This window comes from Gadus chalcogrammus, chromosome 22, assembly GCF_026213295.1.
Source record: "Gadus chalcogrammus isolate NIFS_2021 chromosome 22, NIFS_Gcha_1.0, whole genome shotgun sequence".
Taxonomy (NCBI): Eukaryota; Metazoa; Chordata; class Actinopteri; order Gadiformes; family Gadidae; genus Gadus; species Gadus chalcogrammus.
Window position 1 is genome coordinate 8,904,514 of NC_079433.1, and position 26,307 is coordinate 8,930,820.

A 26,307-nucleotide genomic window follows, 5' to 3' on the forward strand; every position below is an offset into this window, starting at 1 on the left:
AGAGAGAATGGGGAGCGAGATAGTTAGAGAGGCCCGTAGAGAGGGAGAAGGGGGAAAACATAGAAAGAGAGAGAGCCAGAGGGAGGGATAGGCCAGGAGTACCCGAGCACACACACAGACCTTGTAAACCCGAGTCCCTCAAACACTGAGGACCTGGTTTACATAGGTCCGTTAAATGTTCCACACTTGGCACCGCTCTCGCTGACCCATTAACAATAATACGTCCTGCGTGGCTGGCAGATGGAGCCCTTAAAGGGGGAAGGTCAGTTGAGATATTACCCACTCTGAAGGTTTCCCATTACAGCCTCAGCCTCCCCCCAGCCCCCCCCCCCCCCCCCCCCCCCCCCAGCCCCCTCCGCCCCCCTTGGCCCCACCTCGCCTCTTCAAAGCGCTGCCGGCTACTCGCTCCACTGAGCCAATATGGAGATTTGCCGAAGATGAAAAAAAAAAAAAACGTGAGAAACATAAACCTGGAATATTGCAGGGCGGCAGAGAGAGGGATTTATACGGCCGTTCCCCTTCCCCGGTGGACAGGGGTTGGAGTGTTTGTGGTGTTCATCGAAGCAGCCGGCAGTGGGAGGATGGAGCGAGGAGGTCGGGGGGAGGGGGGGGTTCTCAGCCATGGTGCTCTGCTCTGTGGGGCCTGCAGGGACATGGGGGCTGGGGCTGGCCCCCGAAACTGCAGGGCTAAGCGCTTTCGTTTCCTCAGCCTAACGTGCTTTCCTTCCCTGCCTCTATCTCTCTCTGTCTCTCTCCATCTCTATCTCCCACTATCCCTCTCTATCTCTCTTTATCGGTCTCTATCCCTTCATCACTCTCTTTCTCTCTTCATCCCTCTCTATCTCTCTCTATCGCTCTCTTTTCCCCTCTATCACTCTATCTCCCTGTATCTCTCTCCATCCCTTCTATCTGTCTTATCTCTCTCTTTATCTCTCTCTATCTCTTCAACGCTCTCTCTTTCCCTCTATCACTCTATCTCCCTGTATCTCTCTCCATCCCTTCTATCTGTCTTTATCTCTCTCTTTCACTCTTTATCTCTCTCTATCTCTTCATCACTCTCTATCTCTCTTTATCCGTCTCTATCTCTTCATCACTCTCTATATTTCTCCTTATCACTCTCTATCTCTCTCTTTTCCCCTCTATCACTCTATCTCCCTCTATCCCTTCTATCTGTCTTTCTCTTTCTCTCTTTCTCTCTCTCTATCTCTCTCTCTCCCTCTCCCTAGTTCTTTGTTTTGCCCCTCTTATTTAGGTATTCTTTGGTCTTGTGTCTCGAAGCAAACATGCATTCGACTGCCGGCTTGTCTGTATGCTTTAGCTCAGTTATACTTCAGTTCCAGAGGATAAGAAGACACCACAAAGGGAGCGAGAGAGGGAGATAGATGGAGAGTAAGAAAGAGAGAGGGAGAGGGAGAGAAAGATAGAAAGAGAGGGATGTCTGAAAATAGAGGGGGTAAAAAGGCTCTCAGGTAGATTGCTAGGAACGGCAAGAGGTCTGAGGGTGAATATTAAAAAGGCCCAATAACTTTACAGCCTTCCCCTCCATTAGGGAGCATGTGTGTGTGTGTGTGTGTGTGTGTGTGTGTGTGTGCGTGTGTGTGTGTGTGTGTGTGTGCGCGCTCAGGAGGATGAGCACGACGCTGGGAGGAGCAGCAACCAAGAGAGAGCAAGGTAAACAACAGCTATTAGTGTCTTGCCAAGTCTGTGAGCTTCAAGTGTCGGAAACAACTTTGCACACAATACATCACGGTGTGCAGCCAGTCTGAGATGGGCAGCTCCCTAATCCAATCAGAAGTGATGCTTGTAAGGGGAGGAGCGAAAATAAGACAGACAAAGGTACAAGAGATAGAACACAAATGAAAGGAGGAAAGAAAGTAAGGAAGAGGGGAGGAAGGATGGAAAGAAAGACGGACAGACGGGAAGAGCGCAGGTCTAGGGAGGTATGGTGACAGGACCTACCTGGAATGCCTGGCGGGGTTTTCAGGTACTTTCCATTGAAATGCTGGATAACGACTTCACACTTCTCTGTAGACTCCATCCTGTGGGAAGAAACAGGATGGGATTCAAAAGGGATTCAAGTGTACATTAAATTGTTTCGATTTCCTTGTTCCTTCCATTTTTTCTCTCACTCCTTTCCCCGATTTCTCGTTCCCTCCCACCTCTATTTGGGGATTGATCTTTCTGTTTTCTAGTTTGCTCCTTCTTTCTCTTTCTCTCTTTTATTTTTAATTCTGGCTCTTTGCTTCTACTTTCTATCCTCCTCTCTATAGATTTTTTGTTCACGCCATCATTTAAAAAAAGAATATTTTTTTATTACTTATTACATATTACATACATATTTTAAATTAAACAAAGTTACAATTATCTGCCATACGTATATCTTATGAGGGGAGACATTTCAACAGTTTTCTTCAGGTCCAGAGAACATTGGAATAAACTCTATCACATGTTACGAGAGCGAGAACACGAGGCGATGCGACTCTATGAACGGATCCTGCCTCTAATCTTCCGAATGTTGTTGTAATTCTATAAAGAGATATCAAACATTGAACTCAGTCCAGTAACAGCATCTGTTCTGTCTCCGTCTGCCTACCGGGGACAGAAGACAAAGCACCAGATTAGAGTCAGAGGTTGAATTTTATGACGCAATGTGACTGAAAGTTTGAGAGAGAGACACAGATACTATAAAGTGAGAGATAGAGAGAGAGAGGGAGAGAGATAGAGAGTAGCATGTCAAATGCTAGTGGAAGTGAATTATCTCTGAATGTGGAGCACTGAGATGACACATCGTTTCGGGGGGGCCGGGCAATGGGGGTCTCAGATCTAGCTTCACACGCGTCAAAGCTAATACTTAAGTATAAACAAGACGCATGCACACATGGATAAGTAAAACACAAACACACACACACAGACACACACACACACACACACACACACACACACACACACACACACACACACACACACACACACACACACACACACACACACACACACACACACACAGAATATACTACTTATAAATAAGACACATGCACACATGGATAAGTAAAACACAAACACACACACACAAACATACACACACACACACACACACACACACACACACACACACACACACACACACACACACACACACACACACACACACACACACACACACACACACACAATCTACTACTTATAAATAAGACACATGCACACATGGATAAGTAAAACCACACACACACGCATGAACAAGCTCGGACATATTCATATACACATGCACTATTCTTTTCCTATGCTTGTGGGAATATTTGTGCGATTCACCCCTAACCAAACTCAAAAGGACAGGGAAAATACATAAATAGATGCAGACACACACACACACACACACACACACACACACACACACACACACACACACACACACACACACACACACACACACACACACACACACACACACACACACACACACACAAATACAAACATGCACAAACATGCTTGAATGCTGCTGTTTATGTGCCTACTGCATACTGATCAGGTATCTCACGTGGCTCATCTGAAGCTAAACACGCATGCGCACACAAACACACACACACACACACACACACACACACACACACACACACACACACACACACACACACACACACACACACACACACACACACACACACACACACACACACAAAGACGCACACATGCACAACACTCCAGGCTGAACATCTAAGAAATATACACAAAAGAGCCAATATGAAGGTGTGTCAACTTCTGAATGCCTGCCTGAGCTATTGTTCATAAAGGCCTTTATTGTAATCGGCGGCAGGCGTGCGCAGGCCTCATTGCAATAACGATTTTTCACGCTTCAATCTGTCTCACGTGGGAAAAAAATAAAAAAAGAAGCCATTCTCCCAGCCCTCCTCTGCTGCCCCCGTGTCTCCCCTCCACCCCCCCCACCCCCACTCCATATCTTACCCCTCGCATTTCTCTTTCTGTCAGCTCCTTCTTTATCGCTCCATCCTTCTCATCCATCTTCCTCCCGGTCCCGCTGCTGCACCTCTTCTTTTGATGTCTTGCTCATTCCTTTCCCGTCTTTTAACCCCCCCCCCCCCTTCCCCGCCACCACTCCCCCCGATCCCTCACCTGTAACACCCGCGTCAACCCCCTCTCCCCCTCTCGACTCTTCGCTGATGGCCCCTTCCCATTTATATATTTCCTCTCCCCTTCCTCCTGCCTCTTCCTCCCGCTGCCGCCATCCATCCACCCTTTAGCGTGACGTCCCAACCCTGCTCCGCCCGTCCGGTGGCGACGTTCCACACTTTCTTTAGCTCCGGAAAATACGCGTCCTCTCTCCCATTTCCCATGTCGTCCTTCTCCTCTCCCCCCCCCCCCCCCCCCCCCCCCGACCCCTGTACCCACCCCTCTCCACCTCCCAGGCCATCCCTCTCTGTCTCTGCATAAGGGGAAGGGCTTAGGCCGAGCGCTATGTGGGTCAGCTCTCTCTGTCTCACCGTGTGCCAGCGCCGACTCCACTCATCCTGTTTCGACCGTCGCTTCCGGCCCCTAAACGGCCCGCCCTGCCTGCCTGAGTGCTGCTGAGCCAGGCTGCATCAGCCCTCCTACGCCTGCTATCCCTCCCCTGACTAACCCCCCCCCCCCCCCCCATTCTGTCATTCACACACACACACACACACACACACAATGACACAAATGCACCCACCTACGCACGCACAGATTCAATCTTACTAACACAAACACACAAAAGCATGAACACACACACACACACACACACACACACACACACACACACACACACACACACACACACACACACACACACACACACACACACACACACAAATGCAAGCATATCTACACACACATACCCACGCCCAAGCATTAATAGTGTCTATAAAAAACGACACTATTGGTGGAGCCAGCGGCCAGAGCAGAACTACTAACGGCAACGAACGCTCTCTGTAGCCTAGTGTCAAATCCAGAACAAACATGGCCTCAAAACCTATGCCGAAACGCCTCTCCAAAGTATGAGGAGGACGGAAAGAAATGTTAAGGCGTTAATGTGCTGTTGCGGTGGTCGACACTGAAAACAATGCCGGTTTTCCGATGTGGACCAAGGCCTCGGATATCGGCGTGTCGGCGGGGAATAGTTTCATTCCAAGACTTCGTGGCTGGATTTCCCCTCTGCTCCTCCCTCCCACGTTTCCCTCAGAGTTGTTCCTTGCGCAGAGAACATCTTTCTCTCGGTGGTAACAAGCTAGCGCAGGCGCGATTGTTTGCCACAAGGGTTAAAGTTTCAACCCAAGTGCCTACTCCACTTCGTGGGAGTCAAGTTGGAATTAAAACATGAAATGCACAATGTATTCGCTAGGATGGAAGACTTACAAGAAACGGCAGATGGGTCTGCGTAGTAATAAATGTACTTTTCAAACCACTATGGAAAGCACTGACTGCGGTGTTAATAATGCAAGTTACCGGCCACCTAGACATTAGCCGTTTGGAAGTCAAGAATTGGACTCAGGAATACCTTAGAAAAAGACCAGGAGGGAGTCTGTGATAGAACCAGCAACCCTCAAGCACTTTTTTAGCCGTTCAGTCAGTCGGACAGCCTTTGGTCGGGATGTTTCACTACTCAATATAGCTAGTTAGATACAGCGTAATACATCAACCATCAGAAAGCAGAAATCTGTCACACGATTCAGTCATAGTGCTTCCGTCAGACCTGCCAACCTGCCATTCAGTCAACATTCAAGACCTTCTGTACCCCCTAAGCTACTACAGGTTTTCACCAGAAGAGCGAGCACAAGCAGTCAGGTTATAATAAAGCCCAAGGCTATTAGGAAGCTAGGTACAAAGCCCGCTGGTCCAGCTGTGGTTCTTTGTATGTGATGTCTTGTTTTTGGGAACCATTAGACTATGACTATCACACATAAATCTATGAGTAGTAGTCCTAGCGTTATGCGTAATAAAGAAAAACAGCTCTATGTCTTATGCCCCCCCGCTGCACCCTGTATAATAAAAGTCCCTTTCCCGGATTGAATTGTTGGTTGAATTGATGAGGGGGGGGACGGGATCTGCGTGCACATTTACATCAAAGCGCCACACACAGTAAAGGCCTAATTGGCAGAGCTCCAGACCAGCACATTTCTCCAGGAAAGAATGAAGAAATCAAAAGACATCTACGGAGAGATCCGTCTCGCCACACACTCTCCCTCACACTAATCATGTTTTCTTCAGGCATGCCTCAGATAGACAGATGACACACGGCCAGCGATTAATAAGGTAGACAGTCTTTCATTTAGACGCCTAACAATTCACCATAGTCTGCTATATGCAACTTCATATATCAGCCAATCATTATGCAAATTGTCTGTCACATGGTTAAGTATTGAGTCGTTGGCAGTCAGAACTGCCAACCTGTCAATCATTCAGTTTGTCATCCAGCCAGCCAGGCAATCTGCCAGCCAGTCAGAGAGACAGCCAGGCAATGAGCCAGCTGGTCAACCAGTTAGTCACTCAGCCTGCCAGATAACCAGCCTGTAAGCCAGTCCCCCAGTCAGCCAGCCAGTATGCCACCCAGCCACAAAGCCAGCCAGTATGCCACCCAGCCAGCCAGCCACCCATGCCGCCTTAGAGCCAGCCAGCCTGTAAGCCAGCCAGGTAGTCAGCAATGCGTGCGGTCCTGTCTCTGGGTGCTGCTAGTTAATGGCATCAGGTGCAGCTGTCTGCAGTGATTAGTGCTGGGGCTGGAGTAATGGGCTCTGATAACAGTAATGGATCAGTCCACAAACACTTAGCTTAGTTTACTCTCTCTAATGCCCCTCATGGCCCAGCCCTCAGCAGCTGTTTGTCTCTCGCTCACACTCCCGTCCCTCCCTCGCCCTGTCTCTCTCTCGGTCTGTCGCGGCGCGACAAACCGAGTATTTCCGTCCGTTCTTTTCTTTGTCTTCTCTTCTTTGCGTCTCTCTCGTGCGGTTTCTTTCCTTAAACCGGTCTCTTTACATCGTCAAAAATCTTCACACCATCACCCTCCCTCAATTTTTCGCACCCCTCCCGCACACGTACGTGCTCACGGCTAGACAGATCACAGTATGTCCCCCCCCGCTAATGACCTCTATGATTAGTTCTACCAGTTCTACCAGTCATTGTTTCACACTGCCGTTCCCCATGTCCCTGAACATTTCTCTCTTCTTCGTCACATCTTGGCTTCTCTTCCTCCCGCTGTGGGCAGCCTGAGCAGGTGGCCGGTGCATGTGTGTGTGTGTGTGTGTGTGTGTGTGTGTGTGTGCGTGTGTGCGTGCATCTGTGTGTGTGTCCAATGTCAACCAAAGTAGGGAACCATTAGAGATGTGCATTGTGCTTCAGTTGGACAACCCCGGACAGACGCATGGCTAGGTGTAGATTCACATAGCAGTGTGCACGTGAGTGGGTGGGGATATGCACTTCTAGGCCTACACCTGACACATTTGTCTTCTTCTATGCGTGTGCAGGGCTTGCCTGTGTGCCTGTGTGTGTGTGTGTGTGTGTGTGTGTGCATGTGCGTCTGTGTATCAGCCCAAGACCCCTTGCAATGAATATGTGTGTTCCTTGTTTTAGGTGCTCATCCGTTTTGTTCTAACCTCCAGTAATAGACCAGGGAATATGAGCTTGTTTTGTTCCGGCGCGGAGCCAGAATCAGGTGATTAAGGGAGCGGGGAAATAAATAAGAAAGGCGGCAAGATGGCGCCACGGTGGCGGTCAGTGCAGTCCTCCGGGTGGGTGGCAGGACGGATGGGGGCCAGGGCAGAGCCTGCTGTCGCAGACAAGGGCATCTCATGACTTTACAGGATTAACGGGGCTCCGGCGGAAACTTTACCAAGGGAAGGAGTGAAACGGTGCGCTGATAGGAGGTTGAGGGGGTGGAGAGAGTGCGACGCTGTCGGCATGTGCGCACCGATACGATGACTTCTGTGTGTGTGTGTGTGTGTGTGTGTTATTGTGTTCCTCCATGAGCCCAGAGCATGTGCATGCATGGCTATTTGCGTGTTGTCTTGTCCGGTCCAGACAGTGGTACTTCTCATTCTCATTCCTAACAACAAACGCTACGCTTTTTTACGCACAAATGTTTTATGTGGGGAGACATCAAATGAATGACCAAACACCCACACACCCCCAAGGCCCCTTGAGCAGTGCATGGCACCACAATACCAGGCGGTAAGGGAGTGCTAGGAGGCCACAACCAGGCCCTTCGGATCCTGATACCACAGCAGACCTCTTTCAGTCGACAGGATCACAGTATCCAACCTCTACCGCCTCCGTCTCCACCACCACCACCACCACCACCACCGGCTACGTGTCGGCGTTACCCGTACCTGGCGAAGCCCACGCCCCGGCTGACCCCGTTGGCGTCCCTCAGGATCCGCGTGGAGATGACGTGGCCCAGGGGCTTCAGCATGTTCTCCAGCTCCTGCTCATCCATGGACACGGGCAGGTTGGAGATGTACAGGTTGGTGGGGTCCTGCTCCTGTTGCTGTGGGTCACAAAGGGGAGAGATTGTGGTGAGGTGCGGGGGACGACCGTGACGTCCTGACTTGCCAGCAATGGCTGTCAAAGTTGAAGTCCAACTGCTACACTGTGAGTATATCGACATGCACATGATTATGCACTCGCTCCATTGTTCCGTGTCTGAATGGTAGCATTTGTGTCATGCCTGTTTTGGGCTATTCCCTGGGTGTATGCTTCCTGCCAACCTCAGGGGGGTTGTGGAGTTGTGTTCGTGGGTGTGTGTGTGTGTGTTGTACGGTTGTAGTCACCAGGGGACAGTACATTGGACAGCGTGTGACAGAAGTCCTCTGTGTTGCGCCTAGGGGCCTGCTGCAAGCAAGCTGAGACAGGGCAGCTGTTGCTGGGGCTGGCCAGAGGAAGGCAGGGGGCCCGGTGAACTTTAAAGTGCACCAGCTCGCAGGGCAAGCAGAGCAGCCAGCCCACGCAGCCAGCCAGCCAACGGAAGAGGCCTTACAGCCAGGCGGTGTGGGTGGCCAGCACGTTATCCAGCCACTGATTAATTGTTCCGTGCATGAATCCATCGCAGTCCATCCAATCATCCATCCATCAATCCACCCGTCCATCCATTCATCCATCCATCCATCAAATCAAGCCATCAGACCTATGCCCCATCCATCACAGCACCCATTCATTGATCCATCCATCATTCAAAGCTGCACGCGAGTCACCAAGTTAACTATTGAGTCAGACCACCAGCCAGGGACTGGCAAGCCACCAGCTCCCATCCATCACATTTCCTCCCAACTGTTCACTGCCTCCACTTGGGACTGTGTGTACTGCAGTACAACTCACCAGCCACAGCCTAACCTATGAGAGCTGGCGGATCACCCGGGGGCGAAATAAAATATTACACATACATATACATCTAGCCAAGCAATGCAACTCAGTTAAATGTTTTTTTCCGTTCCGTTCCGAGTCCTAAATCAAGCGGATCAGTTCCGGGAATTTATGTATTTGCAGTCGAGCATGGTCCTTTTAAAGTAAATCAAGCAAACTAATTACCAGTTATTGGTTTTGGAGGCAGAGCAGCCGAGGGAGTTGACTAGTGCCGCAATCCTTCAAGCGGAGCTCTGCTGTTTGCCCTTATCTGGCCTGAGGGTCTGCCCTTATAAGGTGTCCTTCAGCAGGACACTTGATCGCCGCAAACGAAACGCGTACGCCCTGCAGGGCTACTGTACCTCTGGCTGACCTTGTAACTCAGGCTTGCTTTCAGGAAAGTCGATAGCGCAGCACAGTGTTCTGCTCCTCGCTAGGTGCTCCTCACTATGGAGCGGTGGGTCCACCGCCGAGCCGTACGCTACAATAACACCAGAGCACACAGACAACAGCCAAAGAGTGGTCGGTTCCTAGGAAACACAAAACTAATTTCAATGTGCTTCCTTCCCTGCCTCGGAGTTGAACTGACCCTAAACTTAGAGGCGTGCTCCCACCTATATTCTCACTAATGATACAACCTACACTGTTCAGCCATGGCATTTAAATGGCTTGTGCAATTGCAGCCAGCTGAAAATACAAGCCCATTTTAAAGGTATTTTCACAGTGCTTTAGTATCCCAATAACTTAAAGGATTTCATTGCTGCATGACCAAGGTGATGTATGTATTCAGGTGAATGCATATGCTTCCCTGACGGTTCCTTTCACTGCTGCTTCCACTTAACTCAAATTACTTCAAATTGCTCAAATTAATCACTCCATTCGAACATGGCCAGCAATGTGCGTCTACTGCATTGCCATACCATAGTGCACCATCCATTTTTTACTAGGATAAACCAAAAAGGAGGCCAAGTGTTTTGATTGAAACCAGGTGTTATGGAATCACTGTGAAACGGGCGTCTGCTTTTCTCACTGTTGTCTGCTGTTGTTGTAATATTTGTGCAAATCGACAAGAGAAGTAACATCCAGGCATCAAAGATTTGGAAGCAAGTTGATGTGTGATGAGAAGGTGTGATGCAATCTGTCTCAGTCCCAAAACTGGATTCTCCTGGATACCAGAAGCTGACACGTATCAAGGCAGCCAAGGACTCTGTGCAGCAGCAGAGTGTTTCGTTATCGCCTTCCGATCGATAATCCATGAAGGAGAAGGAACCCCCAGGGCCGGGAAACGATCACAGCGAGTTCAGTTCAATAATTTGTCTGATTGAGACGGCCTCAGGGAGTGGTCCCTAAGATCAACATTAACAATCTGTGTGGAGAGAGTTTAAACGGAGCTGTGGTCCATTATCAAGGACAATCCATCATGCGGTCGCTGACGGATGCTTTGGGGAGGCTCCCATCATCAAGTGCTGGGTCCGCCCGGCGTCCTCACGCCAACTCAAACAGCCGCGAGGACGGAGCAGGACAGAAGACTCTTTATAAAAGCATGACAACGTGATGCCGTATTGTGGCGTTCAATTACCGGCACTGCGTCCCTGGAACAACTAAGCTTTAGAGGGTAGCCTTACAAGCAACACACATTGGCAATATAACACCTGAGCAGGAACAGAGGCTAAAGCTAACCACATGATCAATAAGCCAATTAACTTTAGTTTACACGCCGTTGCAGTAAACATTTATATGTTTAATTTGCCTTGATTTAAATCACCTTCGTCACATTGCCGCATTTCGAATGAGACATCTACAAAAGCATTAGCCGGTGTCAGAGGGGTTTCGTTTCTTTCCCTAGAAGATAGAGATTTAAACAAACATGTCTCCTTGGCTCCCTGTGCGAGGCTGTAGAGACACTCCCAGCCTCTGCCCGTCTGTAAGCCAAGGAGTTAGAGAAATGTAAAAAACGACTTTGGCGTGCCAGAGGCCACACCCGTCTTGTTTAGCGTTTGGAAGACAGACAGGAAGCCGAGGAGGAAGTGCCTCAACCAAACTGATCTGCTTGCCGTCTGTCAGACGAGCAGGGGGGGGGGGGGGGTTGGGGGAGGGGGGGCCAGGCTGGTTACCTCCCCTGATTAATTAGCCGTCTTTATCTGACAGGACATGTTTGATCTGATTAAAGCCTGCGGGAGAAAGGCCCTGCTTCCGACGTCAAAACAGGGGAAAAGAGTGGCGCTCTCTTTCTCTCCTTATACCAGGAAGTCAATTATCAGCCTGCAGTGCAATTGCACAACAGCTCTTTCTTTGGGGTTTTCCAGCAACCGGATTTCGCCGATGAATGAGACTTAATTAATTCAACTGAATGGGGGCAGGGTGGGGATTCTTGTTTTTCACTGCGCACATATCTTTGCCGTCTGAAAGTCTTTTACTGCATGAAAAAACCCTCCATCATTTCAATTTTTTTTTTTACTAGATTCCTTAATAACTTTGAGGGGAATTTTGCTAAGGATTACGTCGTACGAATATCACGGTCAAAGACAATGTTTAAATTAAAGATTTAGGTTGCGCAGTACATTGCTCGCAACAAAACGCAACGAGTTCCAACCGAGCGTGCTCCTCAAAGTATGCTCGGTGAACGTGCACCGCAAGGGCCCCACATGCATGCATGCGTGTGTACTTGTAATGTGTGGGACTGTAATAGCGGTTTGCATGGGCTAATAGAGGAAAGCCTTGGTTTGCAGAGGGATTATCATAAGGGGTGGTGGGATGGTTGGGGGTTGGGGCGGTGATTCTGCCCATCTCTTTGATGACGTTCTGCACCACAAAGCCCTCAATTTCCAACTGGAGAGGTGAGGGGAGGTGTGCAAATGGGAGCATTATGACAGCGGGTGAGATGGGCCGGCCCGTTCCACACAGAGATTTAATTTCCTTTAATGTCACCCGTCGCACGTGCTCAGCTGTCAGCCAATGAAAGAAACAGTAATTTGGCATCTTGTGTGTGTGGCTGTGTGCGTGTGTTTTTTTATCATGCAACGGTGTGTTTCAGTATGTGTGTGTGTGTTTGTGTATATGACCGAGCGATGGTGTCGTTGAGCGTGTGTGTGTGTGTGGGTCGGTGGGTGTGTACGTGTGTTTAAGTATGTGTGTCTAAATATGATTGTGTGATAGTGTGTGTGTGTGTATGTGCCCCATATCCCACTGCGATAATCATTGGGCATGCCTGTTTGTAATCCCATTCTCAAATGCGGTGTGTGTGTCTGTATTCGTCTGTATTTGAGTCAATCTTCGCATGTGCGTGTGTGCGTATGGGGGTTTTGGTTTCCCAGTCAACAGAGCAAGCTGAGGTGTATGGCTGTGCGGTCTGTGTGTAGGTGTGTGTCTGTGTGTGTGGGCTGTTGTCAGTGTCTCTGCACCATTAAGCAGTGTTGTAGAAGGTTAATGGAAAGCTCCAGGCACCGCTGGCCCTTTGATGAGCGTAATTCCTTCACCTTGCCATCAGGAGGAGGGGACAAATCTGTATGTGTGTGTGTTTATGCAGCAATGTGTTTTGAAATATATGTGTCCGTGTGTGTGTTTGTGTGTTAGAGTGTGTGTGTGTTTGTGGGCATTTGGGACAGCAGCTCGTGTCAGTTTGTGCGACACATAGGCCCTCATGCCACAGATGATGATGCACACACACACACACACACACACACACACACACACACACACACACACACACACACACACACACACACACACACACACACACACACACACACACACACACACACTCCCCCTCTGCTCTGTTAAGCCCTCCCTATAGTTTGTGTGGTGAATATTACCAAGCTGTAAGGCTATTAAGGAGAGTGTGGGGGGCTATTAGCAAAGAAAAATAAAGGATGGGACGGGTAGGTCGATGCCAAATAGGAGTGATAGACAGCACAGGCAAAATAGGCCAGGAGCAAAAGAAAAAAAGGGGCAAAGAGACAGGGACAAAGAGTCTGACAGAGCTGGAACAAGGGCGAAACCAGTGATGGACGGACAAATATGGGCAGAGAGAGCTGAAAAGAGAGAGAGAGAGTGAGAGAGAGAAAGTAGGAGAGAAGGAGAAAGAGTAGGAGAGAGGGAGAGAGAGAAGAGAGAACAAAGTGATGGCTGACATGACGGACTGATCATACACATTAAAGGAGGCCCCTGTCTGCTTTAGGGGAGAAACACATCAGGCCCTTAGAAGTCGTACATGACCGCCTTTAGGGCCCCTGGGGCTGTATCCAGTTGAGCTGATAAAAGGTAGACAGATAGATATTGTGTCTTGACTGGGGTCACTGCGCTCCACACTGCGCTGAACGCTGTGCCGATGCTCCGGGTTCATCCACCCTCTCTCTCTCTCTCTCTCTCTCTCTCTCTCTCTCTCTCTCGCCCTCTCTCTCTCTCGCCCTCTCTCTCTCCTTCCCTCTCTTGTCAACATGCCTTTCGTGGAATCGCCGCCTCTTCCTTCTTCCCCTCACTTTCCTCATCCCACCCACTCTGTCTCTCGTCTTTCTTTCTTCTCTCATGCGCTAGCCCCGCTATCGTCTTCCTCTCTCTGGCGAGCGTCAGTCTTTCCTCACTTTCTTTGTTTATAGACCCCCCCCTCCTCCCCATCTCATACTCCGCTTACCCCCGCACACTCCCCATGCGCTCTCAGATAAACCTTTCGTTCGTTTTCTCCTCCCACCCATCTCTCTCCCTTGTTCCTTTCTCGTCTCTCACCTCCTGCGTGTTTTTCTTGCGGGAGTCTCTCTATTCCCTCACCGTGTCTCTTTCTCTCTCCCTCTCTCTGTCTCCCTTTCTTCATGTTATCCTGGGGCTCTGAAGATGGTGTAATTGGCTCTACAGGGGCCACCTTGCCACCCCTACATACACCTCTCTACAGTATTCAACCCAATTCTTATCGGTAAACCTCTCTCTTTCTCTCTTCCTCTCGCTGTCTAACTCTCTCTCTCTCGGTCTCACTCTTCCTCGGTCTCTCTCTCTCTCTGTTTTCTCTCTCTCTCTCTCTCTGTCTCTCCTTGTACTGCCCGCCAGGTACGCAGGCTCTGACCTATTGTGTAGTTAAGTAACTACCTGGCCTCGAGGGACCTAGTTACCACCAGTCACACTCACATCAAGCCCCTCTGGCTCACATTGCCAGATGAAGAACTTAAATGGTATAAGTATAAAGTATTTGCTCAGTCAAACAACTTTTTTTCTTCTTCTTTATTTTGTCTTTAGAAGCTGTGTACCGTTTTGCCAGCACCTTGCTAGGAGGCTTTGGCTGTGAGGTAACACACGCACACACACACACACACACACACACACACAAACACACACTCGTTAAAAGATGAAGTAGAGTTGAAGACAGAGCGCCAGAGAGAGATGTCTCATCTGCTGACCCCAACACCCTGCCCCGCACCCCCTTCTTTTCCTGTCACCAGCGACAAGCAAATAGCCGGATCAGTGGACACCACTCTAGACTGTTGCTTTATAGACTCCGTTAAAAACACTCTGCTCCGGAGTGCGTTTCCCCGTGTTCAATTCACCGTGACACTCCAATAACTGACGACGAGCCATCTCCAGCCTTCCCGTCGTGCAGTGTGTGTGCAGCACAGCGTGTGTCCGTCCCACGCAAAATATACCTTACATATATACCTTACGCCTCACTACGTACAGGCTTACAAACATAGATAAAAGGCAAACATACATACATATTAAATGCAGACATACAAGCTAGGACGCAAACACGCACACAGACTACACACTGCTGACTGCTAACATCTGACTGAATATAGCGCAGGGTATGCCCAGATTTTTTAAATCATGGAAACGACAAGCAGGGAAGGAAACGACTAAATAAAGAAGGACCTGTCTGTGTAATAGCCGACTAGAGTAGATCCATACCGGGGGGGACGTGGCCGTTTACTGAGAGACGGCCATTGCTCAGTTGGCGGTGGAATATTCTATAGGGCCGATAGCCGTCAACATGATGCGCATGGATTTTGAATCCATACGTGTGCCGTTGTCGAAGACAAAGACCGATTTCCCAATGACTTCATTTCTGGTGTGGCCTCCCTCCCTCCCTCCTTCCCTCCCCTCACTAGCTCTCCTTCTTTCTCTCTTGACCTCATTTTCCCTCAGAGCTAAATTACCGCCTTCCAGCATGACTGCAGAGCCCAGCACAAAAACGCCAAGCAAAAACCCTGTTGGACACGCAAGCCATAAATATCTTGTCATTATAAATTACACACACACATTGGTCTAATATGCATTAGAACCCCCCTGCCCCCTACACAAACCCACACACACACACACACACACACACACATACACCCAGAGACACCCAGACCCACACACACAGCCCAGAATCATGTTCTTCGGGGTAGAATCACATTCGCAATTGGAAAAGTATGTAATGTAATAAAGCTAAGAGTTTCATTTGAACAGATGCCCGTTGGTAATTTGTACACACACAACACACACACACACACACACGCAGCCCCAGGAGCATCAATCATGTGTGAACTCTGTATTATGTTTCTCACACACATGGGTAGGTATTATACTGTCACACATCCTAATCACGCATAATGCTAAAAACATGTCTCCTGAACGCACTTGAAGGAGAGACAGAGATAGAAAGAGAGCAAGAGATGGAGAGAGAGACAGAGAGGGGGCAAAGCCCTAGCTGGTAACGTGTGAAGTCAAACCACTATTTCTCACTGCAGGGGGTTGACCAAATCTCAATTCCTAATTCATGCCTTCTGTTAGAAACGGGCGACGGAAGGCAGAAGATCTGTGCCGTCACCCATTACAGCTGCTTTCAATGTCATTAGGAGCGTGGCATTGGAACAGACACACACTTGTCAGTTAGGCACGGCTGTAAAAGTGAATAGAAGAGGAGTGGGTAGTACTTGCAAGTGAATTCAAAAGTGTGCGTACACAATGTACAGATAATAGAAATTTGGAAGTTTGGGTTTCAACTGAAGTGATTTCAGCAGACAAAAATTATTACAGGGAAAAGGAAGCCCTGGGTGCATTCTGCCGTCGGGGGCTGGCTTTCATTCTTCAGACACTAAGCAGATGAAATTACTTTATGCAAAAAACTATGCTACACAGCGACGCAGTTTAAGCTACTATAGGGAACGGAGGCCAGGTGAGTCTATACCTGCAGCTACTGACTCCGGGTTTTGATGAAGGTGCAACTCCACAAGGATGAGCATGGGATCTGCTCAACCTAGCCTACATTTGAGTCTGTGGAAATAGACCATCACTTTGTATTTATACATATTGAAGTAACTCAAAACCTCATCTGGAATAAAGAACATGTTCTCACCACAAAATACCTCCTTTTACTTCAACCCTGAATCCCTCAACCTTTCAGTCATAAGTCTGACTGGTTGACTCTTTCTGAAGCCGCTAACCAACTGATCAACAGTCGTCCGCATTTACTTTGATGATCACAGTTCAGGAAATCACAACCTCTTCCTCGTCAGAGTCGTTATCTCCTGTAAGAGACGATGATCAACAACCTCATCAGTTTATTTTCTTCTCAAACTCGTCTTTCTTTCTTTGAGCTTCTTGCTGCGTCCCCTACCATCCTGAGACTCTGCTTTCAAAGAGATTTACAAGAACAAGGACATGCTGAGCCATTTATACACGCTTTTGAAACGCTACACTGTACCGTTGTAACGGGCCCATATTAACACATTGACACACGGTTGTGAATTATAACCACTCTGATCGTAACCCCTATCGTTAACATTTCTTTCTGTATTGCTTAGGGTGAACCCTTCCATGTGTGGAGAAAACATACATAATCTGTTTGGAGAGCAAAGCCTAAGTAAGGTAGTTATTTGGTTATTAAATATGACAGAGTGCGGCATGATGAACCATTGTACGGGCCATTGCTGAGCTCTGCCTTCCCCCTACGAGGACAACGGTGTCCCAGCAGCCCACAGGAACGTCTGGAAGGACAGACAAACCGTGGTTCGATCGCACACCACTGTGCCTCCGAGCCCCGGCAAATGAGAGGCGACACACACACACACACACACACACACACACACACACACACACACACACACACACACACACACACACACACACACACACATGCAGAGACACAAACACATGTGCAATTACACTGGATAAATCGTCACTGTAGAATGAGGTACAAATTGGTCTGTTTTATTGCGAGATGAGAAGCCAGGTCAGCAACAACAGCGAAAGCCTCTGATACATTATTGAGCACCACAGCATGCCAAACACAGTGTTTGGCTTTGTGTTATTCACTATTATTCCCCCCTCCTCCACTATGTTCTCCCTCTCTAAGAACCAGACATTTGCTATGTCAACACAAGTTGAGGGGCTGCAAAATGAATAATGCTCTGATATTGTTTAATATCATGCTTGCAGGACTGTGTGTGTGCGTGTGCGTGTGTGTGTGTGTGTGTGTGTCTGCATGTGTGTGTGTGTGTGTGTGTGTCTGCATGTGTGTGTGTGTGTCTGCATGTGTGTGATTGTAATCCAAGCGTCCCGGAAAAAAGATATCGACCAGACTAACCTTTCACGAGTGTTCTCCCCGCACCGTCGTATCTCATTCGCACTCCCCTCCCCATCCCTCCCCCCTCCCCCTCCCCCTCCCCTGCTTTGCACATGGGGCGAGAGAGATCACACCTTTTCTGGTCAAAACAGACCCCGCACCCCTAAACGATGTGGGTCGTCAGTGTCAGGGCTCATACATTTTGACGGAGGGTTAATGTGAATTTAAATGGGTCGATGTGCGCTCCGCCCGCTTAATCACGACCCCTGATTTGATTTTGTATCTCCCTCGGTGAGCTAATATTCCAGAGATTAAAGTTTCATGTGGAGCTCATATCACAAATCTATTATTAACACGGAAGACGCGGCATGCTGGGCTCACCTCGGTTACGATATAGTCTCACGCCTGGGCCCGTGGCACACACCCGCACACGCACACACCCGCACTCATCACACACAAGCGCACGCGCACACACACACACACGCACACACACGCACACGCGCACACACACACACACACACACATCAGGATGCGCCCGCGCTCTGGGGAGCTAAACTACGCCCAACGCACCGCGGCATGGCTACGAAAATGAAAGTTTGCTGTGAAATAAATAAATAAAGGCGGGAATACATTTCAATGTCATGTTCTGGTAACCCGGTACCAACTGTACCATCTCTAATCTCTTAAAGCAATCTCTCTGACAAGAAAAAAACTCACCTTTTTTTTATTTGCCATGCCGAGTGCAACAACGGCTCATTGTGTTTTCACCGGGGCAAATGCATTTACCCAGCTGCCCCTCCCCCTGCCCCCTGCTCGCTCTAATGAATCATTCATGAAATCATTTCACAGATTGAATTCCTTCTGACTGACATCATGTGGAGGCGGTCAGGAGACGAGACGGAGGAGGGTGAAATGTGCTGTGCTCAGGGAGTGTGTGTGTGTGTGTGTGTGTGTGCGTGGTGTGTGTGTGTGTGTGTGTGTGACGTGTGGTTTGTGTGTAAATCCATGTATGTGCATAGGTGTGTGATTTCTGTATGTGCATGCTTGTCTAAATCCGCAAGTACGTGTACGCTGGGTTTCTGTCGGTATGTCTGTGTCTGTGTATGGATGTGCTTTTGCACATGCATGTGTGTGTTTGAATGTGTGTGTGTGTGTGTGTGTGTGTTTGTCTATGCTCTTGTGCACATGCATGTGTGTATGTGGGCTTGTGTGTCCATGTGTAGGCCATTTTGATTTCCGATGCGGACCAGTATGAAGACCTCATAGGGCTGGTGCTGGGAATCAAGCCGTAAATTATGGATGAGTCTTCGCTTTGAACAAGAGGAGAGCCGTAACTCTTCTCCTTCCCTCTATCCTGTCCTCCTGTCATTCCGTCGGTCTGTTCCTCTCTCCATCCTGTTAACCTGGAACACCTGCCCCTGCCCCTCACACGAGGAGTGAGCGGTAGTGGTGGTGTGTGTCTCTGTTTTGCTTGGTTTACAGGCGAGAAGATCAAAACAAGCGATTATCCGGTCTGCTCCTGTCTTAGACAACTCCACACAATAACCCGTTGAATGCTGTGGATAAGTCACGCCACCCCAGGTATACAGGGACTGTTTCAAGCAACCTCATTCTTTGAATACCAGATGTGACCAAAACCTCAACATCACCTATAAAAACACACAGCATGTTTTTCTTTTACATTGCAGAAAGGTAATTCTATCCGTTATTTCAGATTCCGCATTGGCTATCCCAACACTTGAACATTTTCAAAGCGATTCCTTCTGAGGACAGAGGTAAAGCAAAGCGGCATTGTTAACCACACGCTAGGCTCCCAGGGTTCACAGGCCTCCTGGAAAGCCACGCTGCATATACCCGTGTTTCCAAGCAAACCATCGCTATAAAGCTCATGTGTCTCCAACATGGCCGCCCTTCTCCTCCCTGGGGGGGGAAACCGCTTCGTTCGCTACAGCCGCCGCCGCCGCAACCTCATCAGCAGCATGGCAGTGGGGACGCCCAACACATGGAGCTGCGGTGGAACGACGCTGCCAGGCTTCATCCAGAAAATAATAGTCTCAAGTGACCGAGGCTTGCCGAGCGGCTCTGTTTGCTAGCACTGCCGATGTTTTCCTATGGAGCTAACCCTTTGAAGCCTCGACGCTGACCTCTCACGGCCGCGTCCAAAACCAGACGACAGCTTTGTTTGACGTTCTAAGACCCCGGCGGAATCTACCGGATTCAAACCGCCAAAGTCCTCCTTCGTTCCTAAGCCTAAATACATGTTTAATGAGTTCAAAGTTAGATAGAGCGAAAGGGAGGGGTGGTAAAGGCGCGCCCGCTCAGGCAGAAGTAGGCTACTACGCGGGGCTGCGTCTGCTCGAGTAGGCATGCGAACGTGCCCGAGACGTAAACACACGCGCGCGACTGTTCAACGCACGCACAAACTTGAGCTTGACGTAGGCAATCTATTTTCTTAGGGTGAGGTGACACATGTAAGCACTTAAAAAAAAAGACAGAGAGAGATGGCGCGAGGCGTTGTGCGATTGGCGTCATCAGAACACACCGACGGTTTATTTTCCTGCACGTTCTGTCAGCCGCACAATAGAGGCGTAACGCAATTTACACCTCTGAATGTTACGCCGCGCCGAAGAAAATAGCATACGTTGCGGTGGCTGCGCTGTGAACACACACATCATCATAATAATAATAGTAATAATAACTACCCTGGGTTATGGATTCATTTGTTTTACCTTAATGTTGCCACTGCTCACTGCGAGGAAAACAGTATGGCTTCCATGAGGGACTATGGTAGCGCGGGGAATATATCATGTGTCTAACTCTAAACACAAATACGTTCCCCATGCATGCACGCTCACACAGCCCTTTGCCGGGGAAATGATACAAATATGCCAGACAATGTGGTGCGCGAGAGGCCCGGAGACATTGAAATATATATTGGAGAATTATTTCTCGACGGAAAACGGCAACAACGTGAAGTAATAAAAAAAGAACGAGAAAAAAAAAAGAGTAATAATGGGAGTGTTGTATTGAGGCACAGGGGGGGGGGGCAGGCTGTGTGTGAGTGTGTGTGTGTGGGGGGGGGGGGGGGGGGGGTGTTAAAAAAACAACATTTCATGCGATGTCACTCAAGATTACGGTAGGAAGCCAGGCCGGTCTGCGGCGGTCTGTGGGCAACTCTGGGCTGCTGACAGGCGTGCAAACCGACAGGCTTTGGGTGAAACACGAATCATTAAGTAGCACATAGGATTCAAACCCAGAACCTCTCCCCTGGGAGTTGAACAACTTTACCAGACATCACTCTCCTACCCTCTAAAACAACTCAAGGACCCCGTTCCTAAAATACAAAGAAAATGCAAAAAATGGGGCTGCAAATGAGCGGTCATGGTGTGTTTGTTGGTCCTAGGTGGAGCGGCGTGACACGATTTACAAAGAAAGGTCTACCTGTCTCGGTTTAATGACCCCCTGAATGGACTGGGCCATTCAGGCCCCGATTAGGAGGTGAGATAATGTGTTTGCTATGGAGCTCCATCACACAGCGGGTAACCCGGGGATAATGATGATCATCATCATCGTGGCTATGATGATCCTATCGTCCAGATAACGTCCGGAAAAACCGCATCGGCATGCAGTGCTGGAGATTGGAGTGATTCGCCGCCGTGTATAACTTCCTCCTGAGCCCTTAGTGGGGTGTTTGCCTGCCAGAAAGGCTGGGGTAGAGTTTCTTAAAGTCTGTCTTCCCCTTCATGGGGAGTGTTCCAACTCTACGGTGTCAGATAAGATATGCTAAGACTTTATTCATCTAGAAAGAAATTGCAGTGACAGCAGCTCGAGGTAAGACAGTGTGAGAACAAAGAAAAAATTATTAAGGATTGCAGTAGAAATACACATCATACATAACGTAGTTCCAAGTAAAACAAGAATTAGGACTTGGGTGTACCGGTTTGATGACTTTTATTGCAGGGGAGTGTAGGTTTAGGCTATTGAAGGCATCGCATTAAATTTCCCCTCTATGCACTTAAACACGTGGTAAGAACAAACGACTCTATTGGCTGAATTAATTAGAACATTTGGCATCTTGAGAGAATCTTCATGAAGGACTGCCAGAGCACATTGCTCAAGACTAGGCTGTCGTAAAACTAAGCAAAGCATAAAAAGTGAGATATACTGTGCTAATCTGCCACTCCTTTAGCAAATAGTCTCGGCTCATCGCTGTGTTATCTAGGCAGCATCTAATGAGTTCTTAATCTGAGTGTGTCTGCATCATTAACACAGGCTGTTGTTTTCAAGCTGTAACACTCCAACAAGCCTTTCATCTTACGTACGGATAGGGTGTGTATGTACCGGTATGTGTGTGTGTGTGTGTGTGTGTGTGTGTGTGTGTGTGTGTGTGTGTGTGTGTGTGTGTGTGTGTGTGTGTGTGTGTGTGTGTATGTTTGTTGGTTTTTATGTGTATGTTTGTTGGTTTTTATGTGAATGTGTGAGCAAGTGAGAGTGTGTGTGTGTATGTGCGTGTCTGCGTGTGCATGTAAGAATCTGTATTTGTATAATGTATACATGTACACGTATAATTATGTAAAATTATGTAATTTCTATGCATGTTAATTGTGAATCTGTGAAATCTGGGAACCTTTCTGCCAAGCAGTTCCCAACATGAAAAAGGAATAAGTGAAATGTAATGCAACACATTTAAGAAAATGTGCCACATTTACACATCCAAACATAGACTATTTGATGTAGCAATAGCTCATGATCTCCCCGGATGAGAGACAGAGAGAGTGAGAGAGTGAGTGAGAGAGACAGAGAGAGAGAGAGAGAGAGAGAGAGAGAGAGACGAAAATACATTTAATGAGGGGACATATCTTAGAACTGGAAAGTCAGTACAAGTTGAGTGTCACGGACGATTTTGCCCCGTCTATAGACTGGCATTAAGAATCCCAGAGAACTAATGTGGGCAGAGAGCATACGGTTGAATGTGTGGGGAGAAAGGGAGAGTGAGAGAGAGAGAGAGAGAGAGTGAGAGAGTGAGAGAGAGAGAGAGAGAGAGAGAGAGAGAGAGAGAGAGAGAGAGAGAGAGAGAGAGAGAGAAACGATCCTCAGCAAAGGATAGACAGAGAGCTGGCGAGAGAGAGAGAGAGAGAGAGAGAGAGAGAGAGAGAGAGAGAGAGAGAGAGAGAGAGAGACTCACACAGAGAGGGACAGGGCATGGTCGAGAGAGATATGCAGCAATAGAGGTCTAAGTTAGACCCTTTAACCATTTAAAAATAAATAAAACCCAAGGTCTTCCAGGGGCTTCCATTGAAAAACAACTGCAATCGCTAGCAGCCGCTTGCAGCTAGCCCAGATGGCTAGGCACTGATGATGTCATGATAGCAGAAGCTACACTGGTGGCCTGCAGGTGTCAAACAGGATGTCATACCAACATGTTCTCCATGTGTTTTTTTCTCCATAGAGACAAACAGAAAGAGAGGGAGAGAGAGATAGAGAAAGAGAGAGAAAGAGAGGGACACACTTCTTTTGGTAAAATCATGGCAATTTCTTTTTTTCCCCGCTAACGCACACACAAAGATACACACATCACAATGGTGTATACATGCAGTCTATTCCTGGGAGTATACAAAGCGTGATGGATGGCCCATACATCCAACCAAGGAATAGTCAACAGAGACAAATGGAAGGAGGGCTTTGTTTGTCCACCCAACACATCTTACTGTTAACCTGACCCTGTCAATGTGTCTGGGTGGTGCAATCGCCCAGACCGCTCTTACATATTCCCTCCCTCCCGCCCCCAAGTGAGCAGGGCAGTGGTTTTGCTTAAGTCTTTGCAGCTGTCGCAGTGTGCAATCGTGTTCTGGGGCCGGGTACTCGAGTGCTTGTTGTTGTTGTTGCTGCTGGTGTCGTCATCGGCACGGCCTTTTAGCACCAGTGCGTTGTAGCTTTCTTCAAGAAGAAACACAGCACTGTTGGCTCTCTCGCTCCATCTCTCCCCCCCAACACACACACACAAACACACATCCATAATTAGAGTAATTGATGTCGGATGATGCTGCCCTCATTGGTTGGGAATGCCGAAAGGGCTATGGGGCTTTCTCTGAGTGAGATAATCAGAGAGAGTGAGGCGAAGATTTTTCTTGACAGTTTTATTTACGAAATTGATATTTTCTGCCATTATTACTTTGCTTCTGGTCGTGTGGACTCTTATTTCACTTTTCTGCTGTGTCTATGTCAATTTACTTTTTGCATGGCAATAAAGACCTTCAAATCTTTAGAGAGAGGAAGAGAGAGAGAGATTTACGTGTGAGTGTCACGCATATCATTTAATAAAATCACAGGGATCCCGTTCAAACACACTCACAAACGCAGATGTGCTGTTGATTGCTGGCAACGTAGGAAGTGCGATGCATTCAACCAAACCAACTAGTACCCAATAAAATCAACCAAAAAAGAATTTTCTGATGAATTAGCTGCAAGGCTTGGCTTTGACACACCGCTACTGCAGTGCTCTGCAGCGTTTCATCTGTTCATATTGCATGAAGGAAGGTGGATACACACTTGCCCACTAAGGGCTGGAATATTAAAGGTTAGAATCTCTCAGTATGAGGGCAAGTTTCATTTAAACCCTGCCCCAAGCATATTCCCATAACAAGAAAAGGGAACCAAAAAACCTGGACGTGTGTGTGTATGTGTGTGTGTATCTGTACCTGTGTTTGTATATATCTGTATATGTGTGTGTGGGTGTGTGTGTATCTGTATATGTGTGTGTATCTGTTTATGTGTGTGTGTGTGTTTGTAGGTCTGTGTGTGTATGTGTGTGTGTGTGTGTGTGCGTGTCGCTGTAGGCATCTGTGTGTGTGTATATCTGTAAGTATGTGTGTGTGTGTGTGTGTGTGTGTGTGTGTGTGTGTGTCTATGTGTGTGTGTGCATGCGTGCATGTGTGTGTTTGTGTGAGAGAGCCAAGAGGAAGACGGTGAGGGCGGGTATATTCTGCTGAAAGTCATGGCTGAAAGTCAGGCTGATTGTTTGCTGTTTGTGTGTGGTGGCTCGCTGGTGCGTGGGAACAGTGTTAGATTCCCCGCAGGCGGTACTAACTTAATGAAGGAGGGAGAAACACATACAAACACACACACACACACACACACACACACACACACACACACACACACACACACACACACACACACACACACACACTCTGGGAGCCGTTGGGGGCGTCCTCATCTGCCCCGGGCCCGAGGGAATCCCAGCTCTGTGCATCATGGCCTCCTGATCAACAGGGGGCAGTGTTGCTTTCTTGTGTTTGTTCCGGTTTTTGTGCAAGTGTACTGGTGTGTGTTCGCGTGCATGAGTGTATGCATGAGTATGTTTGTATCGATGAGAACATGAGTTTATGGATGAGAGTAAGGATGAGTGCATGAGTATATGTGTGTATAAATGAGTGCATGCATGAGTTTATGTGTGTTTGCATGGGTGTATGTGTGTAAGCTTGTGTGTATACTATGCACGAGCGAATGCATGAGTGTGTGTGTGTTGCATTAGTGTACGTGTGTATGCATGAGTGTACTTGTATGCATGCATGAGTGCACGAACGAGTGCAGGTGTGCGTGCACACGCGGGCGTGCGCCATACGGCTTTGTCTGTGCTTTGCTTATTCAGTTAAGAAGCCGCAACAGCGTGAAGTCAATGGAGGTTGATTTAATTATCTCCACCGTCGCTGGCGCTACGCCTCCCACCCTCACCCCCACCCCCACCCCCACCCCCACCCACTCCCCCCCGCCCGTCTCCCGTCTCTGCGAAAACTCATTTTCTTCCATGCGTCGGGCCTGAGTGCAGTCCTTGACGACAGCTCGGCGACGGAGCCGGAACACCGCGGGGAGGGCGAAACATGGGGGCAGCTCACTGGGAAAGCATTAGTTCGCTCTACATATTCCTTCCTGGCCTACGTTTTTGAAATGCTCGCGAAATTCTGGCGTGGGATAAATACGGGCTTGCGCGCAGTTCACAGCATGCGCTGCGACCCGCGAGGTGCATCGTCTCTCTTGGTTGCGAGTCTGTAGAAGGACACTGGCCTTCCAAGATGAACCTCAGGATTCTTTGCGTTCAAAGAGAGTAACCTTAGAGTCAGCCCCGCACTGGCGTCCTCCCAGCGACACACCACACACACACACACACAACACCCCACACACACACTAAAACACACACACACACACAATCATTGATTCCACTAGCCTGTTTTAGTTCTCTACTAAATTTTTTTCTCCTACAATTGCTTGCGGATCTATACGTCGGCCATATATTCTATCCCCCTCTCAGAACATAAACTCTATTACTAATGGAGGCGAAAACGACCAGTGTGTGTTTGTGTGTGTGTTGTGTGTGTGGTGTGTGTGTGTGTGTGGTATTGTGTGGTGGGTGTATT

The 26,307-nt window shown here is 48.4% G+C and overlaps 1 protein-coding gene across 1 annotated transcript in view; it reads right to left on the reverse strand.

Annotated features, from left to right (window-relative positions):
• The window catches only part of LOC130376246 (RNA-binding motif, single-stranded-interacting protein 3-like), a 173,577-nt gene that overhangs the window by 47,860 nt on the left and 99,410 nt on the right, over positions 1-26,307 (reverse strand). Inside the window, exons 7-8 of the mRNA XM_056583467.1 lie at positions 8,355-8,512; positions 1,960-2,039 (exon numbers count right to left, since the gene is read on the reverse strand). Of these exons, the coding sequence (XP_056439442.1) occupies positions 1,960-2,039; positions 8,355-8,512 (238 nt within the window). The remainder of the gene's footprint in view (positions 1-1,959; positions 2,040-8,354; positions 8,513-26,307) is intronic.